This window comes from Podarcis pityusensis (genome assembly GCF_964106645.2).
Source record: "Podarcis pityusensis genome assembly, chromosome: Z".
Lineage (NCBI taxonomy): Eukaryota > Metazoa > Chordata > Lepidosauria > Squamata > Lacertidae > Podarcis > Podarcis pityusensis.
In genome coordinates, this window is record NC_138044.1 from 48,098,860 (window position 1) to 48,126,089 (window position 27,230).

Consider the following 27,230-nt stretch of genomic DNA (forward strand, 5'->3'; position numbering starts at 1 on the left):
CATCCAGCACTGTTCATTCCTAAAGAATTGGAAGAACTCACATTTGAAAAATCTGTCTATTTCTTTGCTGGCTTATCTACCCTGGACCAGAACAGAAGGACCTTGAATAATGATCTATTCTATGTGCTTATGCTCAGACTGAAGCCGTAATAGTTCATTTGTTGACATCTGTCATTTTCACAATACTCAGTTGCAATGTCAGAGAAAGATATTAATTCGTTTTCAAAGAAGGGAAATTATATTTTCTTGTTGCTAAGGGATAGGGCTTATGTTTCTATGTAAGGGGGGTGGGGGTGGGGAGATACTAGTATGTAAGCACCATGTCAGTGATTCAACTAATCTCAAGAAAAAGCCCACAATGCCAGGTTCTATTGTTGCTGTTACTGAAGGCATCTCCCTTGCACCACTGCCAAAACCAGCATAAATTATATTTTATTGACAAATTTTATTGACATATTTACAAATTTGTCCAAACATAAATAATAAAACATGACTTAACTGACAAGAAGTGAATTATAGGGGGGACTTAAATACAAAATATATCATTTAAAAATACATAATAATGAAGTAACTACAGTAAACCAGTTCTATGGATTCTTCAGTCAATCAACTTGGAAAACACAAATAATAGAAGTGAACTAAAGGGTATTGCAATATACCATATTGCAATATATGTTGTGGGTATTTCATTTGTTCTTTCATTTGTATATTTAATAAAACTGTACCATACAGTATAAAGATTATACTGGTTTTCTTTCTCCCCTCTCTGAAAAAAACAATACTTAAGGGAATCTTACATACTTTTGGTTTGCTAGGCTATACTCAAAATATGTCAAGAACCTTTGTAGTAAAATGCTGGCTATCACAATAACATATTTGGCTTTTCCAAGTCCGTGGTGTTGCTATGCCTAATCTTACAAAAAGAACATTACCACACCCAACGTTTTTATAGAAAGGCAACATGCCTCGGAAAGACCTTAGCAAAACTTCTTAGTGCTTCTAATAGGCACAGTTCTGGCAAAAGTCTGTCTGGGCATTATACCTAATGAGGGCCATTATACCTAAGGAGGCTGATAATGGAACAGTTTATTTGCCAGTAATTTGCCAAAGAATACGAGTTAGAGAAACCAACTAAAAGACCCAGCAGAACATAATTAATGTGAACATGATCCCCAAGAAGGCTCCTTAACAGAAAAAGGTACTAGAAAATGAAATGCTATTCAACGGCCACCAGCGGTCTGAATTCCATTAATATTTCAAATAAGGAGAAAGAATCTAAGAATTCCATTAATATTTCAAATAAGGAGAAAGAATCTAAACAATCTAAACAATTAGTGCCCCAGAAGGCTGGGGGAAGGAGAAAGAATCTAAACAATCTAAACAATTAGTGCCCCAGAAGGCTGGATCCTCACGTCTGGCCTTGGGCCAGACGTGAGGATCCAGCCTTCTGGGGCACAAATTGTACTACTTCTCAGCAGATGAAAGTAAATCATGACTAAAGCCTTTGCCTTAATTGTTCACAAAGAGGAAGGAGGGTTTAAGGTCCACTGAACAAAGACATAAATGGATATTATTATTATTTTATTAATGCAGGGAGAAACGTGTTATATAACCTCAAAGTGTTCCTTTGAAAGGTGGCACAAAACAACAACAGGATTGGCAGGACAGCAACTAAAGAGTACTTGCACAAAGCCCTGAAGGATGACTAATGTCATGAGAAAGAAAAGGGGAGTTGTTAATTCACCGGGGCTTCTTGGTAGCTTTTGATACGATTATCTGAGGTGGGACTGGAAGTACTGCATGGTGCTGGTGGAAAACTGTATACAGTGGTACCTCGGGTGGTACCTCGGGTTAAGAACTTAATTCGTTCTAGAGGTCCGTTCTTAACCTGAAACTGTTCTTAACCTGAAGCACCACTTTAGCTAATGGGGCCTCCCACTGCCACCGTGCCGCTGCCGCGCGATTTCTGTTCTCATCCTGAAGCAAAGTTCTTAACCCGAGGTACTATTTCTGGGTTAGCGGAGTCTGTGACCTGAAGCGTCTGTAACCTGAAGCGTCTGTAACCCGAGGTACCACTGTATGTGTGTGTGTCCTCTACTCTGGGTCACTGAAGGGGCTGTATACACGTGAAGGTAATAGATGGCTAATGAAAGACCCTGTGTGAGAGTCAGGGATTCTTTTTATTTCTGTTTTCGTTTCTATCTAGATTTGTTTCTTGTATCTTATTGTACTATGAAAAAGCTTTAATAGAATTTTATGGGGAAAGAGAAAAAGAAAAGGGGGGGAGCAGTATAGATTAGTGGCCTTTAACTGTTGGGTTGGGACCACGACTGCAGGGTTAGGCAACCTAAGGCCCATGGGCCGGAAGCAGCCCATGGAGGCTGTTTAACCAGCCCAAGAGCCACCCCTGAACCGAGCCGCCTGCTCAGCAAGTCCCCGCACGCAGCGCTAAACTGGCACAGCGTGGCACAGGGACTCTCTTCTGCAGCTCCAGAAATCGCTTCTGCGCATGCCCAGACGCCGGAAATTGCATCTGTGCATGTCTGCGGCACCGGAAATCGCTTCTGCACATGCCCAGATAACGAAAATCGCTTCTGCGCAGGTGCAATTTTTGGCATCTGGGCATGCATAGAAGCGATTTCTGATGCCACAGCCATGCGCAGATGTGATTTCCGGTGTCAAGCTGCACCGGTCCGGCCCATGGAAGATCTCCGCAGGAATGATCCGGCCCATGCCTGGTAAGCCTTGCCGACCTCTGCACTACTGCATCACGGCCTGATTTAAAGAGAGTTACAACAGCACTACCATCATGCAAATAAATGGCAGAAGGTCTCCAAATACATGTTTGGTTTGAAGAAGATTCCTAAGTTTGAAAAAGTTAAAGACTACAGATCTAGTTTATCTCTGAAGCTGCTGCTGAATACAGTGTAAGCATGGAATTTAGTCTGTTTTTCTTAATGGCAGGAGTCCAGATTTTTCTTCTCATATGGTTGCGGCTTACCCCCATTCTTTTGCATGTTCCAGAGTGAAAAGAAAATACTTAAGATTATTTATTTAACAATTATATAGTTTGCTATTGATAGCTGACAAGACTGAGGGTAACTAGTCAAGTGTCTGCAGCACTGAAGAGGATTCCAAGCCTCAAAACCCCATGACTGCCATACAAGGCTCTGAAGAGGTTTATTTGAACTTATTTCTCCTGGCACATCACACAAGCGGGGCAATCCTCCAAACAAAAAGCAAATGAAATAACTTTCAAGTTTTGGCATCCAAAACATGCAAGATGCATCGTTAAATTATATTTCACCACTTCATTTCAAGAGCCCTCTAACCATGGGCAGCCCAAGCTACATTTTGCTCCTTGCGCCCTAAGCCAACATCGCCCACGCATCACATTTTTTCTCTTTGCAATTATGAATGTTATAAGCCTAGTTTTAAAAAGCAGTACTCAGGAAGCCACATTCTATTCCTGTTAAACAAGAAACAGGGAGAACATGAACTCAGTGTATCTGCCTGTATAATAAGCTGAGGCTTTCACATTCTGCTGGACTCTACCTTAAGGATTTATGCCCTATTTTAATAAAAATGTATTCATGAAATATGGAATATCCTGGAAAAATTCAGGGGAAAGATGCACACCCTTCTCACAACAGAACACAGTGTCATTTGTTCTCCACAACTTCTCCTGCTTAAGAGAGCAGTCCTGGGTTACTGCAGAACCAGGGAGTGACCCCGTTATGAAATACATATAGTGACCTAATATGAGCCTTGTGTCCACATATTCTGTTCTTTTGCCACCTCAACCCTCCTCAGCATACTGTGATTAATCCAGGAAGTCTTTAATCAAAAATCAGCATCCCGTTATGTCCAAGTCAGGAAACTATGCTTGCCAAGATAGAACAAGCCAAGATCTTTAACCAGCTTCAGTCCTGACACTTCTGCCTTTTAAAAGATTATAAACCCTTATTTGTTGCTGTTACTTTGCTGAGCCTGATGTGTCAGGATAAAAGTCAAAGATAATAATATTCTGCAATTATTTCATACTTTAAAAAGTATTTGGGATGTGCTATTGGTCCAGAAAACAAAACCAACCATGTTACTGACATGCACCAATGGGAGCATGTGATACCTATGTTGCAACACCTGCACTGGTTGCCCATTTTCTTCTGGGCACCCCTAAAAGTGGTTGTGACTACTTTAGAAACCCTATATGGCCTGGGTCCAGGAAAATTGATAATATACCTATTCCCTTATCATTCTATGCTCTTCCTAAGATCAGAAAGAGATGCCCTTCTCTGTGTCCCTCCTACTTGGCCTTGTGAAACAAGGACAACCCTTTCCGTGGCTGTCTTTTGCCAAGTTTTTGCAAGCTAAGTATCTGCTAATTTATTTAATAGCAGTTTCATATATGCTCTCAACCCTTTCTATATTTTTAGTGTATCTTACAGTTAACTTATGTAAAACAAAATTTGTAATTATCTAATGTGATTATTAAAGTACATTTTCTACTACTGCAATAAAGTTTCTGGGGTTGTTGTTTTTTAAAAAAATTATCAATTTGACCAATCAATCAAATCTTTTTGGTCAAGAAAATGCCCAACCCTGCCACTCCACAACAAAGTTGAACTAGTACAAATCAAAGGGTGTGATCCTAACCTAGGTTGCTGAGGGTGGAGGGAGGCTTAAATGAACATCGGAACCACAGCTATACCTACAGCCTTGTCACACACACACACGGGGGTTGCAAATTGCTGGGCTAGCTTGGAGCTGGTGCAGGAATGGTCCCTGAATCAGCCCAATGTGACAACAGCAGGACCAGCTCAGGATCCAGCAGAGAACCTGCCAATGGCACTTCTGCTTATGCAGCACAAGAATGCGTTCCATGCTGGCTGAGTTACACTGGCAACAACCTGCAGGCAGAGGCTAGAAGAGAAGGGCAGTATCATTCTGCCCAATCCGAAGTACAAATGCCACCCCCACCCTCAAAGAGGGTTTGGACTGCTGTACCCTACATTATAAAATGGTAGGTGAAACACTTAAAACTTTCGTAACTCAAGAGTATTGAAGCTTGAAAGGTAAACCAGCAGCTCCTTTAAGGTAAAGCAGCCTACACAAAATACAACCAAGAAACCAGGGTGGACATTTTATTGCTGCTTTCAAATTTGCTCCCCGCCCCTGCACTTGTTTTCTCTGACAAAGAGCTTTAAACAAAATTTTGTGAGATTTTGACTGAGAGGGCCTCATTAATATAAATTTCATTACGTTTTCTTACTTTAACACTGCTAAAGCCAGGTAAAATCAATCGTTTTATTTGTAAGCCGTCTTTCCAAATTTTAGACTATACTCAATATATTCAAAATAACGTAACTACCAACAAACAAAAGTAGTCATAAACATATAATCAAAAAGTACACAACCAAACTGGACCAATTCCACATAAACCATAAGATCCAAAATAAAGATTAAAAAAAAAATTAACAGCAACAACAGCAATAGCCCCCTCCCAACAAAATCCTAAACAATTCTCTAGCCCGTGGGTAGGCAAACTAAGGCCCGAGGGCCGGATCCAGCCCAATCGCCTTCTAAATCCGGCCTACGGACAGTCCAGGAATCAGTGTGTTTTTACAAAAGTAGAATGTGTCCTTTTATTTAAAATGCATTTCTGGATTATTTGTGGGGCATAGGAATTTTTTCTTTTTCCCCCTTCAAATTATAGTCCGCCCCTGCCCCCAAGGCTTGAGGGACAGTGGACTGGCCCCCTGCTTAAAAAGTTTGCTGACCCCTGCTCTAGCCCAAGATTCTGTTCAGCAGTCTCAGCTTTCATAGCTGGAGTCATTCAGGGCCCCACCCTCCCAGGCCAGGAAAGGCTTGCAAGACAGGGAGCAAGCCTTCAAGGACTCACTGTCAAGATGGTCTTTGATTTTAAAAAAGCAGATTATCACTTCCTGACATGTTAACTGTACATGATTAAGATGTCATTGTCTACATGCATTGTTGTATAAAGAAAAATTAGTAATGAGGCACCTTAAAACCTAACAAATTTATTGAGGAATAATAGCTTTCATGGACCAGGGCAGGAGTAGGGATCTTTCCGCAGAGACCATTTTGACAGGTAGGTGACCCCAGCTACCTGTCAATTCCCTGAATGTCACTATTATGTCAGATGAAGTTTTTCTTTGATGTAGGGCAAAGACACAAAGCTTTTTAAGTGCCATGAACCAGCTGATCAGCAGTGCCTGCCAACTTCGCTTTAAGTAGGGAGCAGGGTCCTTACCTGCCCCACACCTGGACTCATATATGACATCAGGTGCAGGGTAGGAGAGCATGAATTGCGGGGGGGGTCTTGCAGATCAAATAACGACCCTGACTATATCTAATTAGGCCCACAGGCCAGAGATTCCCCATGCCTGGCCTAGAGTCCACACAAAGCTGAGAGGATTGAAAATAGCAAGGAAATGAAATGCAGAAAGTACTAACAGTGATAATGTTATTAACAACAGTTATTCACAAACCACCTATTATTAATACTAAACATCTTGGCATATTAACTATGTATGTGCCAAGTTAATGAACTTCTTTAGGGGACCTAAGCTTTGCTATATGACAGACATTTTATACAGAAGACCTTTATATTGAAGAATACTGATAGCACCATATATAGTAATGATCTTAGTGTGTTCAATATACTTAAGTAGAATCTGTTTATAGGCAGGAGACATTCATTAATTTTATCTCTTGCTTTAATTGTACTGTTTCTAAGGCAACTAAAATTTATATGCAATGGGTAAACAAACTCAACAGTTATTACTCCAAAATACTGTCCAATTTCACACCTGCCCTTCCAGATTTTCTCCTTCCAATAAATAGAGAACTTAACAGAGATCCAAAATGCAGCCCTCAACAGAGATTAATGGAGAATGAGGACTCAACAGTGACCATGGGATCACAGAATAGTCACAGGTGCTGTAGTCTTGCATACAGAATGATAAATCAATTATCTAACTCTGCACTCTAAGCCACCATCTCAATCTCCAAGCTATCATTAATGTTCAGTTTTGAGAAATGGAAGAATACCAAGCAAGATTTCATAAATGTTTACAGCTCTGATGGATAGTCCTACAAGACTACTCCTGAAGCTTATGAATCCCATTAAATTTACATTGGTCCCAAGAGTGCCTCAAATAAGAACTCTGCATTATAATTTAATAAGTATCTATATATAGCCAATATGCTGCTTTGCTTGTATTTATAAACAAAACCACAGCATGTGTATTTCTTAATGTTCTAGAAGCATTGTGGCATTGTACCTCTCTGGATTAGCATATTTAAACATCAAGCCAGTCCCCAGTCAAACAAATCATTTATAAAAGAAGCAACCCATTAAAAGCAGTCACTTGTATCTCACATTCCACACTCAAGACACTAATCTGTCATGATTCTCCTACAATCACACCTATCATCCAGTTTCTTTTTTCTCTTGCAAGTCTAACCAACTAACCTAATCCCTATTATGCTAATTCCCCAACCCTTCTCTCAACCTATCCTTGTGCCTCAAAGCTTCACCTTGCAACTGCAGTGCACCCAGTTCCTATCCCATTTACACACACGTAAGCGCGCGTACACACACAGAGAGAGAGAGAGAGAGAGAGAGAGAGAGAGAGAGAGAATCTCTCTCTGGCAAAGTCTGAGTTGCAATCTATCTCACTGTAGCATCCCTGTAGCAACGCTGTAGCATTTTGGATTAACCCTAACCTTAATCCACAAAGTACCAGGGTTTTTTCTCCCATGAAACCCCATCCCCCACCCACTCCCACACACCTTGTGCATCCACTACAAAAGAATATCAACCCACCCCACAGCCTCTCCATCTTGTGCTGCTACAATGAACTTCTTCTCAAATGCTCTGCGACATTTCAGGCCAGCCCTCCTTCTGGCAGCAAGCTGCACTCCTCTTTTTTCCTCTCTACCCCCAAATCCATTATCGCATTCCCCACACATACTTCTCAATGCAGCCCCATCCCCCTGCCCTGTGCTTCAAAAGTGAAGCTCTAATCCCAACAACATACCACAAGCTGTACAATATCTTGCTCCACTCTCAATCCAACCTTGTCCTCACATCCCCACAATGTCACCCCGCCACACACACCTTGTCTCCCTGCAACAATGCCAGCCCCGCAGGTATGCTCCTGCCTCCCACTGCAGCTCTATCAGCAGGGCAGGCCTAACCTAGCAGCCCAACATCCCATGCATCCTACATGGTACCTTTGTGATAGATTTTAAATTGCTCCAAACCATCTCCTGAAAAGTAAACAAATAAACCTCTCCTGAAAAGTAAACAAATAAACTAGGCCCCTAGCCCTGTAATCCAGCCACATGCTAATCCTGTCACCCTTCCATCATACTCAGTCACAGAAAGGCAGCTTTGACCTTGCTCCCCAAAACACCACTTTTCTCAAGTCAGCATCCATTACTCAACCCCCTCTCTCTTTAACTTCTTCTCCTAAAGAGAAAAATGGATTCCCCTTTACAAGCTTCCTCCCCACCCTTGGCAGCACAGCCCTCTGCCACCCTAGTTTCTTCTCCTGCAGAAGCAAACAATAAAGCCAATTCAGCCCCCCTCCCCTTCATACGCTGCTCCTTCCCCAAGCATCCCCAACACCTTCCTTGCACATAGCACCCTCCTCCTCATGGATCTTCCTGGATCTTCCCCAGGGCCTGGATCTTCCCCAGCCCCCCTACTTGCAACAACTCCCCCCTTGTCACCTTCACCTTCCTCAGCAGCGGCCGCCTCTCCCTTAATGTACACAAGCCTCCTCCCACTTCCCCTTTTCCACCTCCAGCAACATTTTCTGCAACCAGCTCTAGCTGCCCCCATAGCAACCCCCTAAATCACAAATACCATTTCTGAAGCCTGTACCCTTTTATACAAACCCTGCTTCCATCTTCACTCATTCACACACAAACACACACCATTTCCATTCCTTTCCATCCTTCCTTTTTTGCAATCCCCTCTCCTTGCATGCAGGCACCTCTCCAACCACAAGCCCCCAACTCTTCTCCCTTCAACTCTTTTTTTTAATCTTTCCCTCATGTCTGATGCATCCTCTTCATTGACTGATTGCATTTACAGTGGTACCTCAGGTTATGTACTTAATTCATTCTGGAGGTCTGTTCTTAACCAGAAACTGTTCTTAACCTGAAGCACCACTTTAGCAAATGGGGCCTCCCGCTGCCACTGCGCTGCGGCGTCGCAATTTCTGTTCTCATCCTGAAGCAAAGTTCTTAACCCGAGGTACTATTTCTGGGTTAGCGGAGTCTGTAACCTGAAGTGTCTGTAATCTGAAGCGTCAGTAACGCGAGGTACCACTGTATAGCCCACCTTTCCCCCAGCAAGCTCAAAGTAGCACATACACATTCATTCATTCATTCATTCATTATTTGGAGCACTTGCACCCCCAATTCGTCTGCCAAAAAAGGCTACCAGAGCAGCCTACATACAAGACGCTCTCTCCCAGCAGGCTTACATTCTAACAAACAAACGAACAAAAATACAGCATACAAGGGGGGAAAGGAAGGAAGAGGGAAATGAAACACAAGAAAACTCCAATGTGGCACTGAGGAAGCCTGGTGGAATGACTGCCCTCAGATGACAGCTGAGTGCAGTGCTCTCCTCCTCCCCATTTTACAACCTCGCAACCCTGCGAGGCAGGTGAGGCTGAGTGACTGGCCCAAAATCAGCCCACTCCACGGCGACCCCCACTCCATGCAACGACCGACACCCCCCCATCCCACATCCGTCACCTTCATCTCCCCCCCCCTTCCTCCCCGCTGGCTCGTCTTCTTCTTGTCCCCCCTCCATTCCACCCATTCATTCATCCGAAAACTCCCCCTCCCCTCGCACCCCTCACTCCGCCGCCCACCCTTCCCGCGCCCTTCTCCTGCGCGCCCCTTCTGCCAAGGGACACCCCCTGCCCAAGAGAGAGCCCTGCTCCCCTCTCTCTCACGCACAGACCTCGCCCCCACCCCGCCCCACCTGTCTTTCCTCACCGGCCTGGGTGGTGTCGCTGAGGTCGTAGGCGGCGGCCCCGGGCGCTGCTCCGGAGGCTTGCGGGAACTCCCGGAGCTTCCTGCCGCTGAGGCAGAGGATGCCGGAGCTGCCGGCTTCCTCCAGGGCCTTTTCCAGGCTGCGGCCCGAGGGAGGCGCCGGGGAGGACGACGACGAAGACGACGCGGACGACGAGGCGCCGCCGCCTCCGCCCGAAGCGCCTCCGCCGCCCGCCGCCCAGGCCGGCCCCGTGCCCGGGTACGAGAGCGTGAGGTGCGCCGGCAGCCCGAAGAACCCCGAGCCCGGCAGGCCCAACTCCGAGCAGGGCGGCGGCGGCGGCGGAGGGAGAGGCAGCGGCGGGGGCGGCGGGGGAAGGGGCGGCAGGGACAGCGGGGACGAGGGCGGAGGGCCGGCGGGGCCCGAGCTGGGCCCGGAGCCCCCTGCTCCGCCGCCTCCGCCGCCGCCCGTGGTGCCTCCGCCTTGCCCGGCCGCCATCGATGCCGCTGAGGAGAACCGACGCCGCGCGACCCACAATAATAACAAACGGCGGCAGGAGGGAGCAGCGTCGGGGCGGGTACTGCGCAGGCGCCGGGGAGGGGCCGGGCCGCGCGAGAGAGAGCAGGCGGGGGGGGAGGGGGCGGGAGCGTCTCCGCCTGTCTGAGGCGGGAACGGGCGGGCGCGAGGCGAGTCCGTTTTCTCCTCAGGAGGCGCCACAGGGATTCAGGGGCGGCCTCCCGATTCTGCCGTCAGAACATCTGAGGAGCCGGGCCGAGGGGTCTTGGGGGGCCCCGTTAAAATATATGGGGGGGGGCAAGTTAACGGGCATTGCTGTTCAGAGGGTGGGTGTACACGCCACCTCATGTCATCAGGGAGGGGCTTACCTGACCCGCCCCCACTCCCGTGTAGCTGCTGGGGTCCTCTCACAAATTCCCCCAAAACAAGTTAGAGATGAGCTTGGGGTATCTCCAAATCTGGGAGAGCTGTGTACAGCTATTAACCAAATGAAAAACAACAAAGACAGCAAACCTGATGGGATACCTGCCAAAGTCTTCAAAGAGGGCGGAATTAAATTTACACAACAACTTCACAAGCTCATCGAAATAATCTGGGAAAGAGAAGAAATCCCAGCAGACTTTAGAGATGCCACAATTACCAATCTCTTTTTTAAAAAGGTGACAGAACGGATTGTGGAACCTGTTGAGGCATCTCTCTGTTAGCTGCGGCCGGCAAAATTCTTGCAGGGATCTTAGCAAACCTTCTCGTAACAATATCCGAGGTGACCCTTCCTGAATCTCAAAATGGTTTTCGGCCTTCTAGGGGGACAGCGGACATGATTTTCACCGCTCGACAGCTTCAAGAAAAACGGAGAGAGCAAAACCAACCGCTGTATATGGCATTTATTGACCTGACTAAGGCTTTCGACACTGTAAATTGTAATGCCCTGTGGACTGTCCTTCTGAAAATTGGCTGCCCAGATAAATTTGTAAACATCATTCGGCTCCTCCATGATAATATGACAGCAACAATTGCAGATAACAATGGCTCTCAAAGTGAACCATTCACAGTGGGATCAGGTGTTAAAACAGGGTTGTGTTATTGCCCCAACTCTATTCATTATTTTCATTGCCATGATCCTACACTTTGTCGAAGGGAAACTTCCCACCGGAGTAGAAATCATATACTGAACAGATGGAAAGCTCTTCAGTCTGAGCAGGCTGAAAGCAAAGAGTTGTTGTTGTTTAGTCGTTTAGTCGTGTCCGACTCTTCGTGACCCCATGGACCAGAGCACGCCAGGCACTCCTGTCTTCCACTGCCTCCCACAGTTTGGTCAGACTCATGTTTGTAGCTTCGAGAACACTGCCCAACCATCTCGTCCTCTGTCATCCCCTTCTCATTGTGCCCTCCATCTTTCCCAACATCAGGGTCTTTTCCAGGGAGTCTTCTCTTCTCATGAGGTGGCCAAAGTATTGGAGCCTCAGCTTCACGATCTGTCCTTCCAGTGAGCACTCAGGGCTGATTTCCTTAAGAATGGAGAGGTTGGATCTTCTTGCAGTCCATGGGACTCTCAAGAGTCTCCTCCAGCACCAGAATTCAAAAGCATCCATTCTTCGGCGATCAGCCTTCTTTATGGTCCAGCTCTCACTTCCATACATCACTACTGGGAAAACCATGGCTTTTACTATACGGACCTTTGTTGGCAAGGTGATGTCTCTGCTTTTTAAGATGTTGTCTAGGTTTGCCATCGCCTTTCTCCCAAGGAGCAGGCGTCTTTTAATTTCGTGACTGCTGTCACCATCTGCAGTGATCATGGAGCCCAAGTAAGTAAAATCTCTCACTGCCTCCATTTCTTCCCCTTCTATTTGCCAGGAGGTGATGGGCCCAGTGGCCATGATCTTCGTTTTTTGGATGTTGAGCTTCAGACCATATTTTGCACTCTCCTCTTTCATCCTCATTAAAAGGTTCTTTAATCCCTCCTCACTTTCTGCCATCAAGGTTGTGTCATCTGCATATCTGAAATTGTTGATATTTCTTCCGGCGATCTTAATTCCGGCTTGGGATTCATCCAGCCCAGCCTTTCGCATGATGAATTCTGCATATAAGTTAAATGAGCAGGGAGACAATATACAGCCTTGCCGTACTCTTTTCCCAATTTTGAACCAATCAGTTGTTCCATATCCAGTTCTAACTGTAGCTTCTTGTCCCACATAGAGATTTCTCAGGAGACAGATGAGGTGATCAGGCACTCCCATTTCTTTAAGAACTTGCCATAGTTTGCTGTGGTCGACACAGTCAAAGGCTTTTGCATAGTCAATGAAGCAGAAGTAGATGTCTTTCTGGAACTCTCTAGCTTTCTCCATAATCCAGCGCATGTTTGCAATTTGGTCTCTGGTTCCTCTGCCTCTTCTAAATCCAGCTTGTACTTCTGGGAGTTCTCGGTCCACATACTGCTTAAGCCTGCCTTGTAGAATTTTAAGCATAACCTTGCTAGCGTGTGAAATGAGTGCAATTGTGCGGTAGTTGGAGCATTCTTTGGCACTGCCCTTCTTTGGGACTGGGATGTAGACTGATCTTCTCCAATCCTCTGGCCACTGCTGAGTTTTCCAAATTTGCTGGCATATTGAGCATAGCACCTTAACAGCATCATCGTTTAAAATTTTAAATAGTTCAGCTGGAATATCATCACTTCCAGGGGGAAGAGTCGGCGGAAGAAGATTGGAAGAAATTTAAAGACTATTTACAGAAATATTGTAAAATTAATGAATGATGGAATGATGTTGGATAGTAATTAAGCGGTTTCTAGCTGTAATGCTTTAAAAGAATATGAAAAAAAGGGTTATAAATGGGTTAAAATCTAACGGTAAGGATTTGCTGAACCAATAAATCGAAGTGGAATACAAAAAAGGGAGGTACGAGGAGGTCCGGGAAACAAGCTAAAGGAAAATAAGTAACTGAAAATATGTGTGTTTTTAACTGTTTTTATTTTGTATTTTTCTCTTTTCTTTTTCATTTCTATTGTAATATTTTAAAAAACCTTAATAAATATCTTATAAAAAAAAAAAAGGAATATCATCACTTCCACTGGCCTTGTTATTAGCAGTGCTTTCTAAGGCCCATTTGACTTCACTCTCCAGGATGTCTGGCTCAAGGTCAGCAACCACACTACTTGGGGTATACGAGACATCCATTTCTTTCTGGTATAGTTCCTCAGTGTATTCTTGCCACCTCTTCTTGATGTCTTCTGCTTCTGTTAGGTCCTTTCCACTTTTGTCTTTTATTATGGCAATCTTTGTACGAAATGTTCCTTTCATATCTCCAATTTTCTTGAACAGATCTCTGGTTTTTCCCATTCTATTGTTTTCCTCTATTTCTTTGCACTGCTTGTTTAAGAAGGCCTTCTTGTCACTCCCTGCTATTTTTTGGAAATCTGCATTCAATTTCCTGTATCTTTCACTATCTCCCTCGCATTTTGCTTGCCTTCTCTCCCTCGCTATTTGTAAGGCCTCGTTGGACAGCCACTTTGCTTTCTTGCATTTCCTTTTAATTGGGATGGTTTTAGCTGCTGCCTCCTGTATAATGTTACGAGCCTCCATCCATAGTTCTTCAGGCACTCTGTCCACCAAATCTAAATCCTTAAACCTGTTCCTCACTTCCACTGCGTATTCATAAGGGATTTGACTTTGATTGTATCTTACCGGCCCAGTGGTTTTTCCTACTTTCTTCAGTTTAAGCTTGAATTTTGCTATAAGAAGCTGATGATCTGAGCCACAGTCAGCTCCAGGTCTTGTTTTTGCTGACTGTGTAGAGCTTCTCCATCTTTGGCTGCAGATAATATAATCAATCTGATTTTGATGCTGCCCATCTGGTGATGTCCATGTGTAGAGTCATCTCTTGTGTTGTTGGAAAAGAGTGTTTGTGATGACCAGCTTGTTCTCTTGGCAGAACTCTATTAGCCTTTGCCCTGCTTCGTTCTGAACTCCAAGGCCAAACTTGCCAGTTGTTCCTTTTATCTCTTGACTCCCTACTTTAGCATTCCAATCCCCTATAATGAGAAGAACATGCTTCTTTGGTGTCATTTCTATAAGGTGTTGTAAGTCTTCATAGAATTGGTCAATTTCAGAAATTTCAGAAAGCAAAGAGTAAGATTACCGTAACTTCTGTGATAGAGCTTCAGTATGCTGATGACAACGTAGTGTGTGCACGCTCAGAGGATGGCCTCCAAACCATCCAAAACATCTTTGCAGAAGCTTACAAAAAGCTTGGCCTATCACTCAACATCCAAAGTGATGCACCAACAAGTGCAAAATAACCCCTCTGCAGCGCTACAAATCCAACTCAATGGTAACGTTGGAAAATGTGGATCACTTCTCCTACCTAGGTAGTTATATTTCCACAAGGGCCAACACTGATGCTGAAATCCAGCTGAGCTCTGTGAGTGTGGCTTTCTTCCGATTGAAGTGCAGAGTGTTTGAGGACTGGGACATTTGCAGGGAAACCAAAATGCTTGTTTACATAGTTATTGTACTACCAACCTTACTATATGCTTGTGAAACATGGAGCACTTATAAACGCCATCTCTAACCCCTTAAAAGATTCATCAACGGTGTCTCCGAAAAATTTTACACATCACTTGGGAAGACAGGCGAACTAATATCAGTGTACTGGAAGAAGCAAAGATCACCAGTGTGGAAGCAATGACTCTTCAACATCAGCTTTGTTGGACTGGTCATGTGCAGATGCCTTGTGATCGCCTTCCAAAGCAACTACTCTATTCCAAACTTTAAAAATGGAAAGCATAATGCTGGTGGTCAACAAAAGAGGTTTAAAGACTGTCTCAAGGCAAATCTAAAAAAATGTAGTATAAACACTGACAACTGGGTGACAAACACTGGCCTGCAAGCACTCCAGTTGGAGAACAGCCTTTACCAAAAGTGTCATGGGCTTTGAAGACACTCAAACTCAGGACGCAAGGACGTGTTAGGAGGAAGGCATGCTTGGCAAATCCACACCGTGATCAACTCCCACCCAGAAACCAATGTCTCCACTGTGGAAGGACGTGTGGATCTAGAATTGGCCTCCACAGTCACTTACAGACTCATGGTTAAAACCGTGTTTATGGAAGACAATCTTACTCCGCTACGAGTGATCACCAAAGAAGAAGAAGAAGAAGAAGAAAGAAAATTTCATTCAAGTTGGCAAACCGACCAACCAAATCCCCTCCCCCCCCCCGCAATGTGGGTTTTTGAAGAGAAAACGCATACCTCCTCCCCCCCCAAAAAATATTTCCCATTCACACATACTTTTTATTTCGTTTTATTTCATTTTATTTTTAGACATGGGTTTTGTAGCGTTTCCATATCCAGCCACTAGCCATAGCAATAAAAAACAACTACTTCTGAACATAAAGGTAAAAACTTAACTATACAAAATACATTCTGGTGGTTTGTAATCAAATGATAGATCTTATTCTAATTGCCCCTACTAAAAAATGTTTTGCAATTTTTGCTGTCACCTGATTGAAACCGCTTCAGTGTTTTCTTATAAATGGAAAGTGCTGCATTACATTTTTTTATATTAATTTTTTATATAACAAAGCAAAAACAAAAAGTCATATGGCATTACTTTTTTTATAACAAAGCAAAGAAAATGTTATTACTCTTTTTTTCCTTGCTGGCTTATATGAAAAATCATCACCATCCATCTCTGCTGGTAGTCAGCGCTTGGGGATTTAAGGAGAACTGTCATCTTCACCACCATCATCTTTACCTTCTGCATAGATGGAGAAATACAAAACTTATTGTCCTTTCTGCTCAGACAGAGCTTGTGGATTTATGTAGAAATATAGAAAAGGCTGTGCTAATCCAGAAGAAGAAGAAACAACCCTCCAAAAAAACCTAGCTGGAAACCAGACATAATGGTGGAATCTACACACATATAATAAAAACCATTCCAAAAATCTTTTTTTAAAGTGTTTTTTAAAAATACATTGAATTTTCTGTAAGGCTCGCCATCTAGTGTCACATTGTATATTGCACTTAAAACACAAAATGTTTTATTTGCAGCTGTATAGCTGAAATGTCATAAAAATAGCAAGATTCCAAGTCCAGGGCTCTCTATCAAGCAAAGCAAGGCTTTATGGGTCACCCCAATATATTGGGGGGGGGGTTGCCCCCATGTTCAAAAGTGGAGGAAGAGACCAAGCACTGCGCCGCTTCAGTGGCCAGCTCCTTCGGTGGTGGCAGGAGGAGGAGCTGTGGACATTGAAGCTGCACTGCCACTGCTTTCAGCTCTGCACCCAGCTTCTCTGACATCCTGACATCACATACACGATATTGGGACACCATGTGCACAACGTCATGTGCCACACAACATCGGCTCCCCCATTCTCCTCTGGAAGCTGGCACCTCTGGTTGGAATCATGAAGTGGGGTGGTGGCAGTCCAGAAATTAGGCTAAATGTTGTAAGCGGCAGCCATGAGGTCAGGCTGCATGTTAAGTTTCATGATGCCTGCAACTTATATAGAATCATAGAACTGTAGAGCTGGAAGGGATATCGAGGGTCATCTAGCCCAAAACACCCTGCAATGCAGGAATCTAAGTGGCTGCCCAACTTCTGCTTAAAAATATCCAATGAAGGCAAGTCCACAACCTCCGGAGGGAGACTGTTCCACTGTCAAACAGGTCTTACTGTCAGAAAGATTTTCTGTATGTTTAGTCGGAGTCTCCTTTCTTGTAACTTGAAGCCATTGGTTTGGGTCCTACCCTCTAGAGCCGGAGAAAACAAGCTTGCTCCCTCTTCCATGTGACAGCCCTTATGGTATTTGAAGATGGCTATCATATCTCCTCTCAGTCTCCTCTTTTCCAGGCTAAACATACTCAACTCCTTCAACTGCTCCTTATAAGGTTTGGTTTCCAGACCCTTGATCATCTTAGTCATGCTCCTCTCTTATTTTATACACCATCAAAAAGTAATCTCAGGATCTGCTGATATAACAAGTGCCTGTTTCTACTAGTGTGTTTTGTGCATTCCGCTGAAGTCATATGATGAATATGGGTGACAGCTGGGCTTTCATTTCAAGCAATGGGCAGGGACCTTCACTTCTTTATTCCAGCATCCCGGTGTGTAACCTGGTGGGCTGGATGGGGGCAAACAAACTGACTTGGAAAGGCAGGTGGGTAGTTCTTGAGTCTGGTGGGCATGGGTTGGGGAAAATGGCTGCAAAGGACAACTGGGACACTCTGGCCAATCAAGACTAGCCCATTTGCTGGAGGCTCCCCACAACTGTGCAAAGGTAGAAGAGCTTCTGGAAGAGTTGTGCAGAGGCCAGCAAATGAACTATGGGTGGAGGGGGTGCCATATTTGCCATCCTTGGTACCTCTGAGAAAACTCATCACACCCAACCTGCTGTAGCCTGAAATTGTGTGTGTGTGGTGCAGCAGAAGAGGACACTGTTGTAAGCTGCCTGCCTGAAAAAGTTTTATCAGTCCTGAGCGCCTACCCATCATCCCTAGAGCGAGAGACTAGGGAGATGCCAGCAGATTGCAAGAACCCTCTTCTTTGTGAGATTTTATTTTTTTATTTTGAGGGTGGTGATCTGTGAGTTTGCTCGTGTGAGAGCCAGGATGGATGAGTGAAGACCTGGGAGAGAGTCAGGAGACTGAGAGGTGGTTTGTGGGAATGGGTTTCCAAATTTATTGCTGTATTGATTAGTAATTCACATGAATGGTTCTATGGGTTCTTTTTGAAACTTATGTCATTGCTGTTATTTTACAAACTGCTTAGAGATATCTTTTCATATAGTAGGTTGGTATAGTAATTGCCTTAATAATCATCATCATAAAAGTCAACATTATCTCACTAAATTTTGAGAGTTCTTCGGGGTATTGACAGGCATGTGGGTAACGTGTGGGACAGTATTCATTCATTCAACTTTTAAAACCACCTTTCATCCAAAGTAGATCCCCAAGTGGTCTGTTTTATTTATTTTTATTTATCTATACTGCCCTTCATCCAAGGATCAGAGGGTGGTTTACAATATAAAAACACAAAAATACACAACATAGTAACAAACACAACAATACCTACACCCCAGTTTAAAAGGCCATAGATTGTTTAATTAGGCAAAGGCCTGGGAGAAGAGGAATGTTTTCATCTGGAGCCTAAAGATATTTAATGATGAAGCCAACAAGGCTGGCTCGCTACTGGGAGCATCCCACAAACAGGGTCTGGGTTGGTTTATATGGGGAAAAGTGGTTTTGCATTCCTGAGCCACTTAAGGCTTTATTGGTCAAAATCAGCACTTTGAATTGAGCCCAGAAACTATTTGCAGGATTGGTGCTATATGCTGAAACGTCTTCCTCCAGTGTGGAATCTGGCTACTGAATTCTGCACCAGCTGAAGATTCTGAACCATCTTCAGAGTCAGCCCCGCATATCACGGTAATCTAGCCTAGAAGTTACTAGAGCATTGAAGACAGACATTAGGCTATCCCTGTCATGATAGGGGCCCATGTCTAGGCCACCAACCAAAGCTGATGGTGCATTTGCTGTCCAGCTGCAGCAAATATGTTTCTTCCTCATCGGTCAATGCTGTAACCTTCCAACAGTTTGACTTCACCCCCAAAGGTGCACTTCTACATTGATTCCCGAAACAGATGGATGCCAGCAATAATCAGATGAATAGTGCTTTGGTTGGCTTTCTCTGCTTTAGTTTGGTTTGTGATTAGCTACTACATTATTGCTATCTGGAAAAGAAATAGCACAACAAATGCAAGATAAAAATAAAAATTTTCCATTTATTTATTGCATCCCACATTATTCTTCAAGGAGCTTAAGGTTGTGTACATGGTACGCCCCCTCCTCAAGGTTGTGTTCATGGTAATCTCCACTACTACCCTGTGAGGTAGGTCAGGCTGAGAGGCAGTGACTGGATCACCCAGTGAGCTTCATGGATGCATGGGGATTTGAACCCTGGTCTTCCAGGTCCACTGTAACCACTAGCCACCCCAAAACCTTTGCAGGCACAAAAAGCAGAATTGTGGGTGACTGCCCCCATAGCATCAAGATCATGTTTAATCATGAGCAAGGAGTTTAAAAACATATTCACTGGAGTTCATAACATCTGGAAACTGCTGCACTGGCTACACCAGATCTTCACTGACTGGCAGGGGCCTGAGTTAGAAGCCTTTCTAACCCCTACCTTGAGATGGCAGAGACTCAAACCTCTCGCAGTTTAAGAACAGTCCAGTTTAAGAACAATTTGGTTTACAAACTCCGCAAAACCAGAAATAGTGTCTTGGTTTGAGAACTTTACCCCTGTCTAAGAACGGAATCCGAACGGTGGAAGGGCACCGGTGGTGGGAGGCCTCATTAGGGAAAGCGCACTTCAGTTTAAGAATGGTTTCGGTTTAAGAATGGACTTCGGAACGGATTAAGTTCAAAACCCAAGGTACCACTGTATATATGGCAGAGCATGAGCTCTGCTGCTTAGCTACAACCATTCACAAACATCAGCTGTTCCCTTCCCTGTTGGGATGTAATTCCTCTTTCGAAATATTCTGAAAACACAGTACTGTCCAAAACATAGAATCATGGGATTGTAGCATTGCAAGGGGTCATCTGGTCCAGCCCTGGCAATACAGGGAGCTCAGCTCAAGCATCCATGACAGATGGCCATCCAACCTCTGCTGAAAAACCTCCTAGGAAGCAGAGTTCACAACCTACTAAGGGAGTGGTGATTACTTCTTTGCCCAATATAGGGCTACTTAATATGTTTAAAACAACATTTTCTCCAACTGTTGAGTTCATGGACCCTTTGACAAGCTTATAAAGTTGTCAATGACCCCCCCCCCCAACCCAAATTCTTAGGAATGCAAATGAAATTAAATTGGGGGGGGGGGGCATAAAAAAATATGGTCAACATGTATTAATCATCAATCATCATAAAATGTGAAAAATCAGGAAAACTGTGGTATGTTGAAATGCAATAAATAAAGATTAATATGGCATTAATGTGAATACAACATACAACTCTCATAATCCCAACCATTGATCATGCTAGCTTGGCCTGATGGCAGCTGAAATTCCAACAGCCATTTTAAGTTATCATTTATTTATTTTATTTTATTTATTGAATTTGTATACCACCCTTCACCTCAAAATCTCAGGGAAGTTCGCAGCATAATGTGCTTGCTGTTATGAGGACTTTTAATTGCTTTATACTCTCTATGGTTATAATAATAATAATTTATTATTTATACCCCACCGATTTGGCTTGATTTCCCCAGCCACGCTGGGCAGCTTCCAACAAAATATTAAAATACAGTGGTCTGTTAAACATTAAAATATTCCCTAAACAGGGTTGCCTTCAGAGGTCTTCTAAAAGACTGGTATTTGTTTATTTCCTTGACATCTGGTGGGAGGCTGTTCCACAGGGCGGGTGCCACTACCGAGAAGGCCCTCTGTCTGGTTCCCTGTAACCTCACATCTCGCAGTGAGGGAACCGCCAGAAGGCCCTCGGCGCCGGACCTCAGTGTCCAGGCAGAACGATGCGGGTGGAGATGCTCCTTCAGGTATTCTGGACAGAGGCTGTTTAGGGCTTTAAAGGTCAACACCAACACTTTGAATTGTGCCCGGAAATGTACTGGGAGCCAATTTAGGTCTCGGTGGCCGCTCCCAGTCACCAGTCTAGCTGCCACATTCTGGATTAGTTGTAGTTTCTGGGTCACCTTCAAAAATAGCCTCACAAAGAGTGCATTTCAGTAGTCCAAGCAAGAGATAACTAGAGCATGCACCACTCTGGCGAGACAGTCTGTAGGCAGGTAGGGTCTCAGCCTGCATACCAGATGGAGCTAATAAACAGCTGCCCTGGACACAGAATTGACCTGCGCCTCCATGGACATCTGTGAGTCCAAAATGACTCCCAGTCTATGCACCTGGTACTTCAGGGGCACAGTTACCCCATTCAGAACCAGGGAGTCCTCCACACCTGCCCGCCCCCTGTCCCCCCAAAACAGTACTTCTGTCCTGTCAGGATTTAACCTCAATCTGTTAGCCCCCATCCATCCTCCAACTGCCTCCAGACACTCACACAGGACCTTCACCGCCTTCACTGGTTCTGATTTGAAAGAGATGTAGAGCTGGGTATCATCCGAATATTGATGAACACCCAACCCAAACCCCCTGATGATCTCTCCCAGAGGCTGCATGTAGATGTTGAAAAGCATGGGGGAGAGGACAGAACCCTGAGGCATCCCACAGGTGAGAGCCCAGGGGTCTGAACACTCATCCCCCAAGACCACTTTCTGGACACGGCCCAGGAGAAAGGAGCGGAACCACCATATAACAGTGCCCACAGCTCCCAGCCCCTCTAGACAGTCCAGAGGGATGTTATGGTTGATGGTATCAAAAGCCACTGAGAGATCCAACAGAACTAGGAAACAGCTCTCACCTTTGTCCCTAGCCCGCTGGAAATCATCGACCAGTGAGACCAAGGCAGCTTCCAAAATTAATCTTTTTATTTCAAATGATTCCAATACTGGGTGAAGCAGGTTGTCTCAAGATATGGCAAAGAGAAATTTCCAAATTCTTGTGGGAAGGGAAGAAACCTAGGATTAAACACCTGATCTTAATAGACATAAAAGAGAGAGGAAGCTTTTCCCTACCCGATCTAAAACTTTACTACGAGGCTGCCTGTTTCACCTGGCTAAAAGATTGGTGCACGTTGCAGGATCTGGGCCTCCTTGGACCTGGAAGGTTTTGACAACCTTTGGGGATGGCACGCCTACCTAATATATGGAAAAGCGAAAATTCATAAAAAATTTACCAACCATATAATAAGAAAGTCACTCTTTGCTGTATGGGAAAAATATAAAGACCTGATGGAGCCTAAAGTCCCGTGGTGGACTTCTCCAGTAGAAGCCATAGCAGTAAAACGGAAAAATACTCAGGAAAGCTGGCCAACATATAAAATACTTCTAAAAAATGAGGATAACAAAATTAAAATTAAATTAAAATAGAATTAACATAAAATTAAAATAAATTAAAAAACTTTGAGGAGATAAGAGAACACATTTCAGACTGGTTCCAATACCATCAGTTATTTGAAAAATTTAAATCTGACAAACGAAAGGGGTTCTCAGCAGAAATTTCCCGATTCGAATCTGATCTTGTAAACTCTAAAAGAAAAACTCTTTCCAAAACTTACCGACTTCTCCTTGACTGGACAGTCAAGGAGGAGGAGGTAACAGTGGCAATGGTGACGTGGTCCCAGGATTTTGGCCATCCAATAACCATGGCCCAATGGGAAAATTTATGGAAGATCAATTGGAAATTCACAAACTGTTACACAATTAGAGAGAACTTTCCAAAAATGCAACATCGATGGTATCTAACACCATGGAAACTTTCAAAAATGTATAAAACTGTGTGAAGTAATTGTTGGAGATGCGGAGACTCAGGAACATTCTACCATATGTGGTGGATATGTAGGAAAATACAGGTATTCTGGGAGAGTATACATGCAGAACTGCAAAAAATGCTAAAGATCTGTTTCCATAAAAAACCAGAGGCCTACCTCCTGGGCATAACAGATTTGGATATTCCACAAAAGAGGAAGGGTATCTTTTTATATGTGACGGCGGCAGCAAGAGTTTTGATCGCAGCAAAATGGAAGAGTAATGAAATCCCCTCTATACAAGATTGGATCCAAAAGCTGACAGAATATGCCGAATTAGATGGTTTATCAGAAAAAAATAAAGAATAAATCAAAACAGGAATTTGTTTCTAAATGGGAGGTTTTCAAAGAATATCTGAAAAATAAATATAGTAGTTTAAATTCTGTTGCAGCATTCGAGGAACTTCAGTGATAGTTGCTAGGTAGATAGAAGAAATTACCAGCAGATTTATTGAGAATAAGTTTAATTATGAAAAAAAATGTGTATTGGCAATACGTAATATGAATTTGAAATATGGAATAGATGGGAAGTTGGGTCTTTAGTGTTAAGACCAATAGATGTTTTATTGTTTGCCAAGAAAATTATGTGTCTATGGTTATTTTTGTAATTTGTGTGTAATTTGATATTTGTGTTTTTTGTGTGTGTTTTTTTCTTGTTATATAAATAAAAAGGGGGGGGGAGAGACCAAGGCAGTTTCAGTCCCATGACGAGGCCTGAATCCCGACTGGAAGGGATCCAAATGGTCCGCTTCTTCCAGGTGTGCCTGGAGTTGTCCAGCAACCACTTGCTCTATCACCTTGCCCAAGAATGGAAGATTTGAGACTGGGTGATAGTTGGCCATATTGGTCAGGTCTAGAGATGTTTTTTTTAAGAAGCGGTTTAATAACCGCCTCTTTCATTGTGCCTGGGAAGGCTCCCTCACAGAAAGAAGCATTCAGCACCCTGTGAAGACCATCGCCCAGCCCTTCCCGGCTAGCTTTTATAAGCCAGGATGGGCAAGGATCAAGGAGACAGGTGGTTGGTTTCACTCGTCCAAGCAGCCTGTCCACATCCTCCGCAGAGGTAACAGATTGGAACTGATCCCACGCAACTTGACTAGACAGGACTCTAGCACTCTGCCGCCCCGGCCCTGCTCCCACGGTGGAGTCTACCTCTTCCCGAATCTGAGCAACTTTATCTGCAAAAAACTTTGCAAAATCATTGCAGGAGATCATTTGGCCTGTACTGGGTCCCAATGGAGCAGGTGGTTCTGCTAAATTGTGAAGCACCTGAAAGAGTCTCCTGCTGCTGTTTTCTGCAGATGCAATAGAGGCGGTGAAGAAAGTCTTCTTTGCCGTCACCATTGCCACTTGGTAGGCTCAACATTGAGCTCTAACCCGTGTCCAGTCAGCTTCAGAATGAGCACCAGGTCTAAGGCATGTCTGCGACTATGCGTTGGGCCAGACTCATTCAGGGACAGCCCCATGGAGGCCATGCTTTCCATGAAGTCCCGAGCGGCCCCTTGTAAGGTCGTGTTGGTGTGGATGTTAAAATCCCCTAGGACAACCAAGCTAGGTGTCTCCAGGAGAACATCCACCACGACTTGAATGAACATGAATGCTGTTGTGCAAAAATTGTGGCCAGATACAGAAATAAAACCAGGAATCATGGAAACTGCTCATTATTAGGAGAGCATGACTTAAAACAAGGACCCTGGGGGGGGGGAATCACTGGGAAGCCTCCTTCCTTAAAAATGGGGGGAAATATGCTTCAAAAATATGGATGAGTGCAGTCTAGTGCACATTAACTTGTGTGTAAATCCCAATCAACAGGACTTACTTCTGAGTAAGGTATACATAGGATTCAAAACAAAAAGTAATGGGATAGTTCAAAGAGAGCCTTTGGGTACATTCATAGAAACAGAGATTTAGCGTCTAGTTGTGCTGCCTCTCCCTTTCCTGTGCATAAGAAATTCAAAGGATCTGAAATGCGCTGGATCAATAAAGATCTCTTTTGACTACAACCCCTTTGCTTTCCCCTTCCAGCTCCTTTATGGAATTTCCATTTTTCCTGGGTTTTGCAGCCATGGGATTGTGCTGTCACCCTCCACAACTTTGTCAGAAACCATTTCAAAGGCCACTTACCCTTGAAGAACCTCTGATGACCTCAGACAGCTGTCGGATGGCATTTGTGCATGTTGTGATGGTTTTGTTGGTCTCTTGTTGAGTCGTGTGCCTTAAAGAAAGAAAGAAAGAAAGAAAGAAAGAAAGAAAGAGGTCAATGACTTAGCAGCAATAATAATAATCAAAAGTTCTTTAGAAAGCCATCCCTGGAAACATAACTGACAGTAAGAGCTGTTCGACAGTGGAATTTGCTGCCAAGGAGTGTGGTGGAGTCTCCTTCTTTGGAGGTCTTTAAGCAGAGGCTTGACAACCATATGTCAGGAGTGCTCTGATGGTGTTTCCTGCTTGGCAGGGGGTTGGACTCGATGGCCCTTGTGGTCTCTTCCAACTCTATGATTCTATGATTCTATGATTCTATGACTTGAAGCAGCTTGGACAGGGAATCCTTGGTGCAGCGGAGAGGTCAGTACACCAAAAGGAATCCTGTACTGCCTCTATTGCCCAACTTCCAGAACATGCACTCAGAGAACTGGGTCTTCCCAATAGGATGCCTGGCGCAAACTAATGACTTCCTAAAAATCACTGCAACGCCCCCCTCCCCACCCACAAGGCCTGGGTTGCTGTGCGTAAGAGAAACCTGGTGGACAAACAGCGGCAACGACAGGCTGATCTGCTTCATCCAACCAAGTCTCTGTTACACATGCCAGGTCAAGTCCTCCATCCATGATCAAGTCATGGATGGCAATGGTCTTATGAATCATTGACCTTGAATTGCACAGCAGCACCTTCAAGTCATGTGGGTATCGCTTGCTGATTCCACTATCCGATTGGACAAGATCAGACCCAGAGGCAGGGATAGTCCTCAAATAACGACTAAACCTGCCTCCTTGGTAATGACATGGTCTGGTCTTAGCGTAACTCCTCCTTCTATCCATGGTTTATTTTTTATGTATACCACTTACAAACACTAATGATTAAACGACATATAAATGCTTTAGCTAAACGAACAATATCTGGAGGAAACCTTGTAAACTTCTCCCAATCACTAGTATCCAAACCAGCATAGAGAGTGACACATACCCAACTTGTATTCCTGGGCAGCAACATCAATAGAAATATCAAGGTGTGTGCTGCAAACGATGGGTGTGTCACACCTGGAGCCAGGGGTGAGGGTGGGATGTAATCTTCCTTGCAGTAAAACAGTACTGGATCCTAGTGGAACTTACACATTCCAGCTTGTCAATATCCTTCTTAGATTATAGCACTCAGAACTGGACACAGTATTCCAGGTGTGGTCTGACCAAGGCAGAATAGAGCAGCATTATGTCTTCCCTTGACCTGGACACTGTATTTCTGTTGATGCAGCCTAGAATAATATCAGCTTTTTTGCTGCTGCATCACACTGTTGACTAATGTGAAGGCTGTGGTCCCTCAAGACTCCCAAGATCCTTTTCACCTGTACTACTGGAAAGCCAGGTCTTCCCCATATTATATTTGTGCTGAGTAGCTTTGCAGAATCCCATGTTCTCCAGCAGTGGAAGTGCTGGTGCAGGGACAGCAAGTGGTGGCAATTCCAATTTTGCCTCAGGTGGCAAAATGGGAAGGGCTGCCTCTGGTTACTAGCCACTGGTCAGAAGCAATAATGTTTGTGAATACTGGTTGAGCCTGCTTGAAAGTTTCCTGCAGGCAGGGGTGACAACTTGAATAAAATATTGGGGGGGGGGGGCAGATAAGCCCTGTCCTGAATCATCAATAACGTGTTGCGGTGTACACACACCATCTGAATAGCAATGCCCACCAAATATTTTATGAGGGTGGGGATAGCGAAGGGTCCTCGGACTCTTGGAATTGACTCCTATGCCTACAGGCATCTGGTACATGGCTAGATGGGTCACTGGCCTGCCTGTTCCAGCAAACGCTTCCTATCCTCTTGAAACACTCGCTTTGGGGTGCAGAAAGATAAGGGTTGCTGTGCTCTACCTCCACTGTCTGAGACAGTAACCTTCCTGAATGCGAGTTGCTGGAACCCTCGGGCGAAGAGAGCGCTGCTCCCGGGCTCGGGTCCTCCCCATCAGAGCACCTGCTCGGCCACTATGAGAACAACATGCTGGACTACACACGGCGCTGCCTT

The 27,230-nt window shown here is 44.4% G+C and overlaps 1 protein-coding gene and 1 long non-coding RNA gene across 5 annotated transcripts in view; both read right to left on the reverse strand.

Annotated features, from left to right (window-relative positions):
- Positions 1 to 10,559, reverse strand: part of LRCH2 (leucine rich repeats and calponin homology domain containing 2) — a 60,306-nt gene extending 49,747 nt beyond the window's left edge. For 2 of the 4 annotated variants that reach the window (XM_080990336.1, XM_080990335.1), the window contains exon 1: positions 10,048 to 10,555. In XM_080990336.1, coding sequence (XP_080846462.1) covers positions 10,048 to 10,540 — 493 coding nt within the window. In that variant the 5' untranslated portion in view covers positions 10,541 to 10,555. Of the gene's footprint in view, positions 1 to 10,047 lie in introns of all 4 variants that reach the window. The other 2 variants (XM_080990334.1, XM_080990333.1) reach the window with 2 other exon arrangements.
- Positions 10,560 to 13,620: 3,061 nt separating this feature from the next.
- LOC308468326 lies at positions 13,621 to 27,191 on the reverse strand. The gene is made up of 3 exons (XR_013981571.1): positions 27,080 to 27,191; positions 25,121 to 25,211; positions 13,621 to 16,312 (listed from the first exon to the last, which is right to left on the reverse strand). It is a non-coding gene; the product is annotated as an uncharacterized lncRNA (long non-coding RNA).
- Between the last annotated feature and the right edge of the window lie 39 nt (positions 27,192 to 27,230).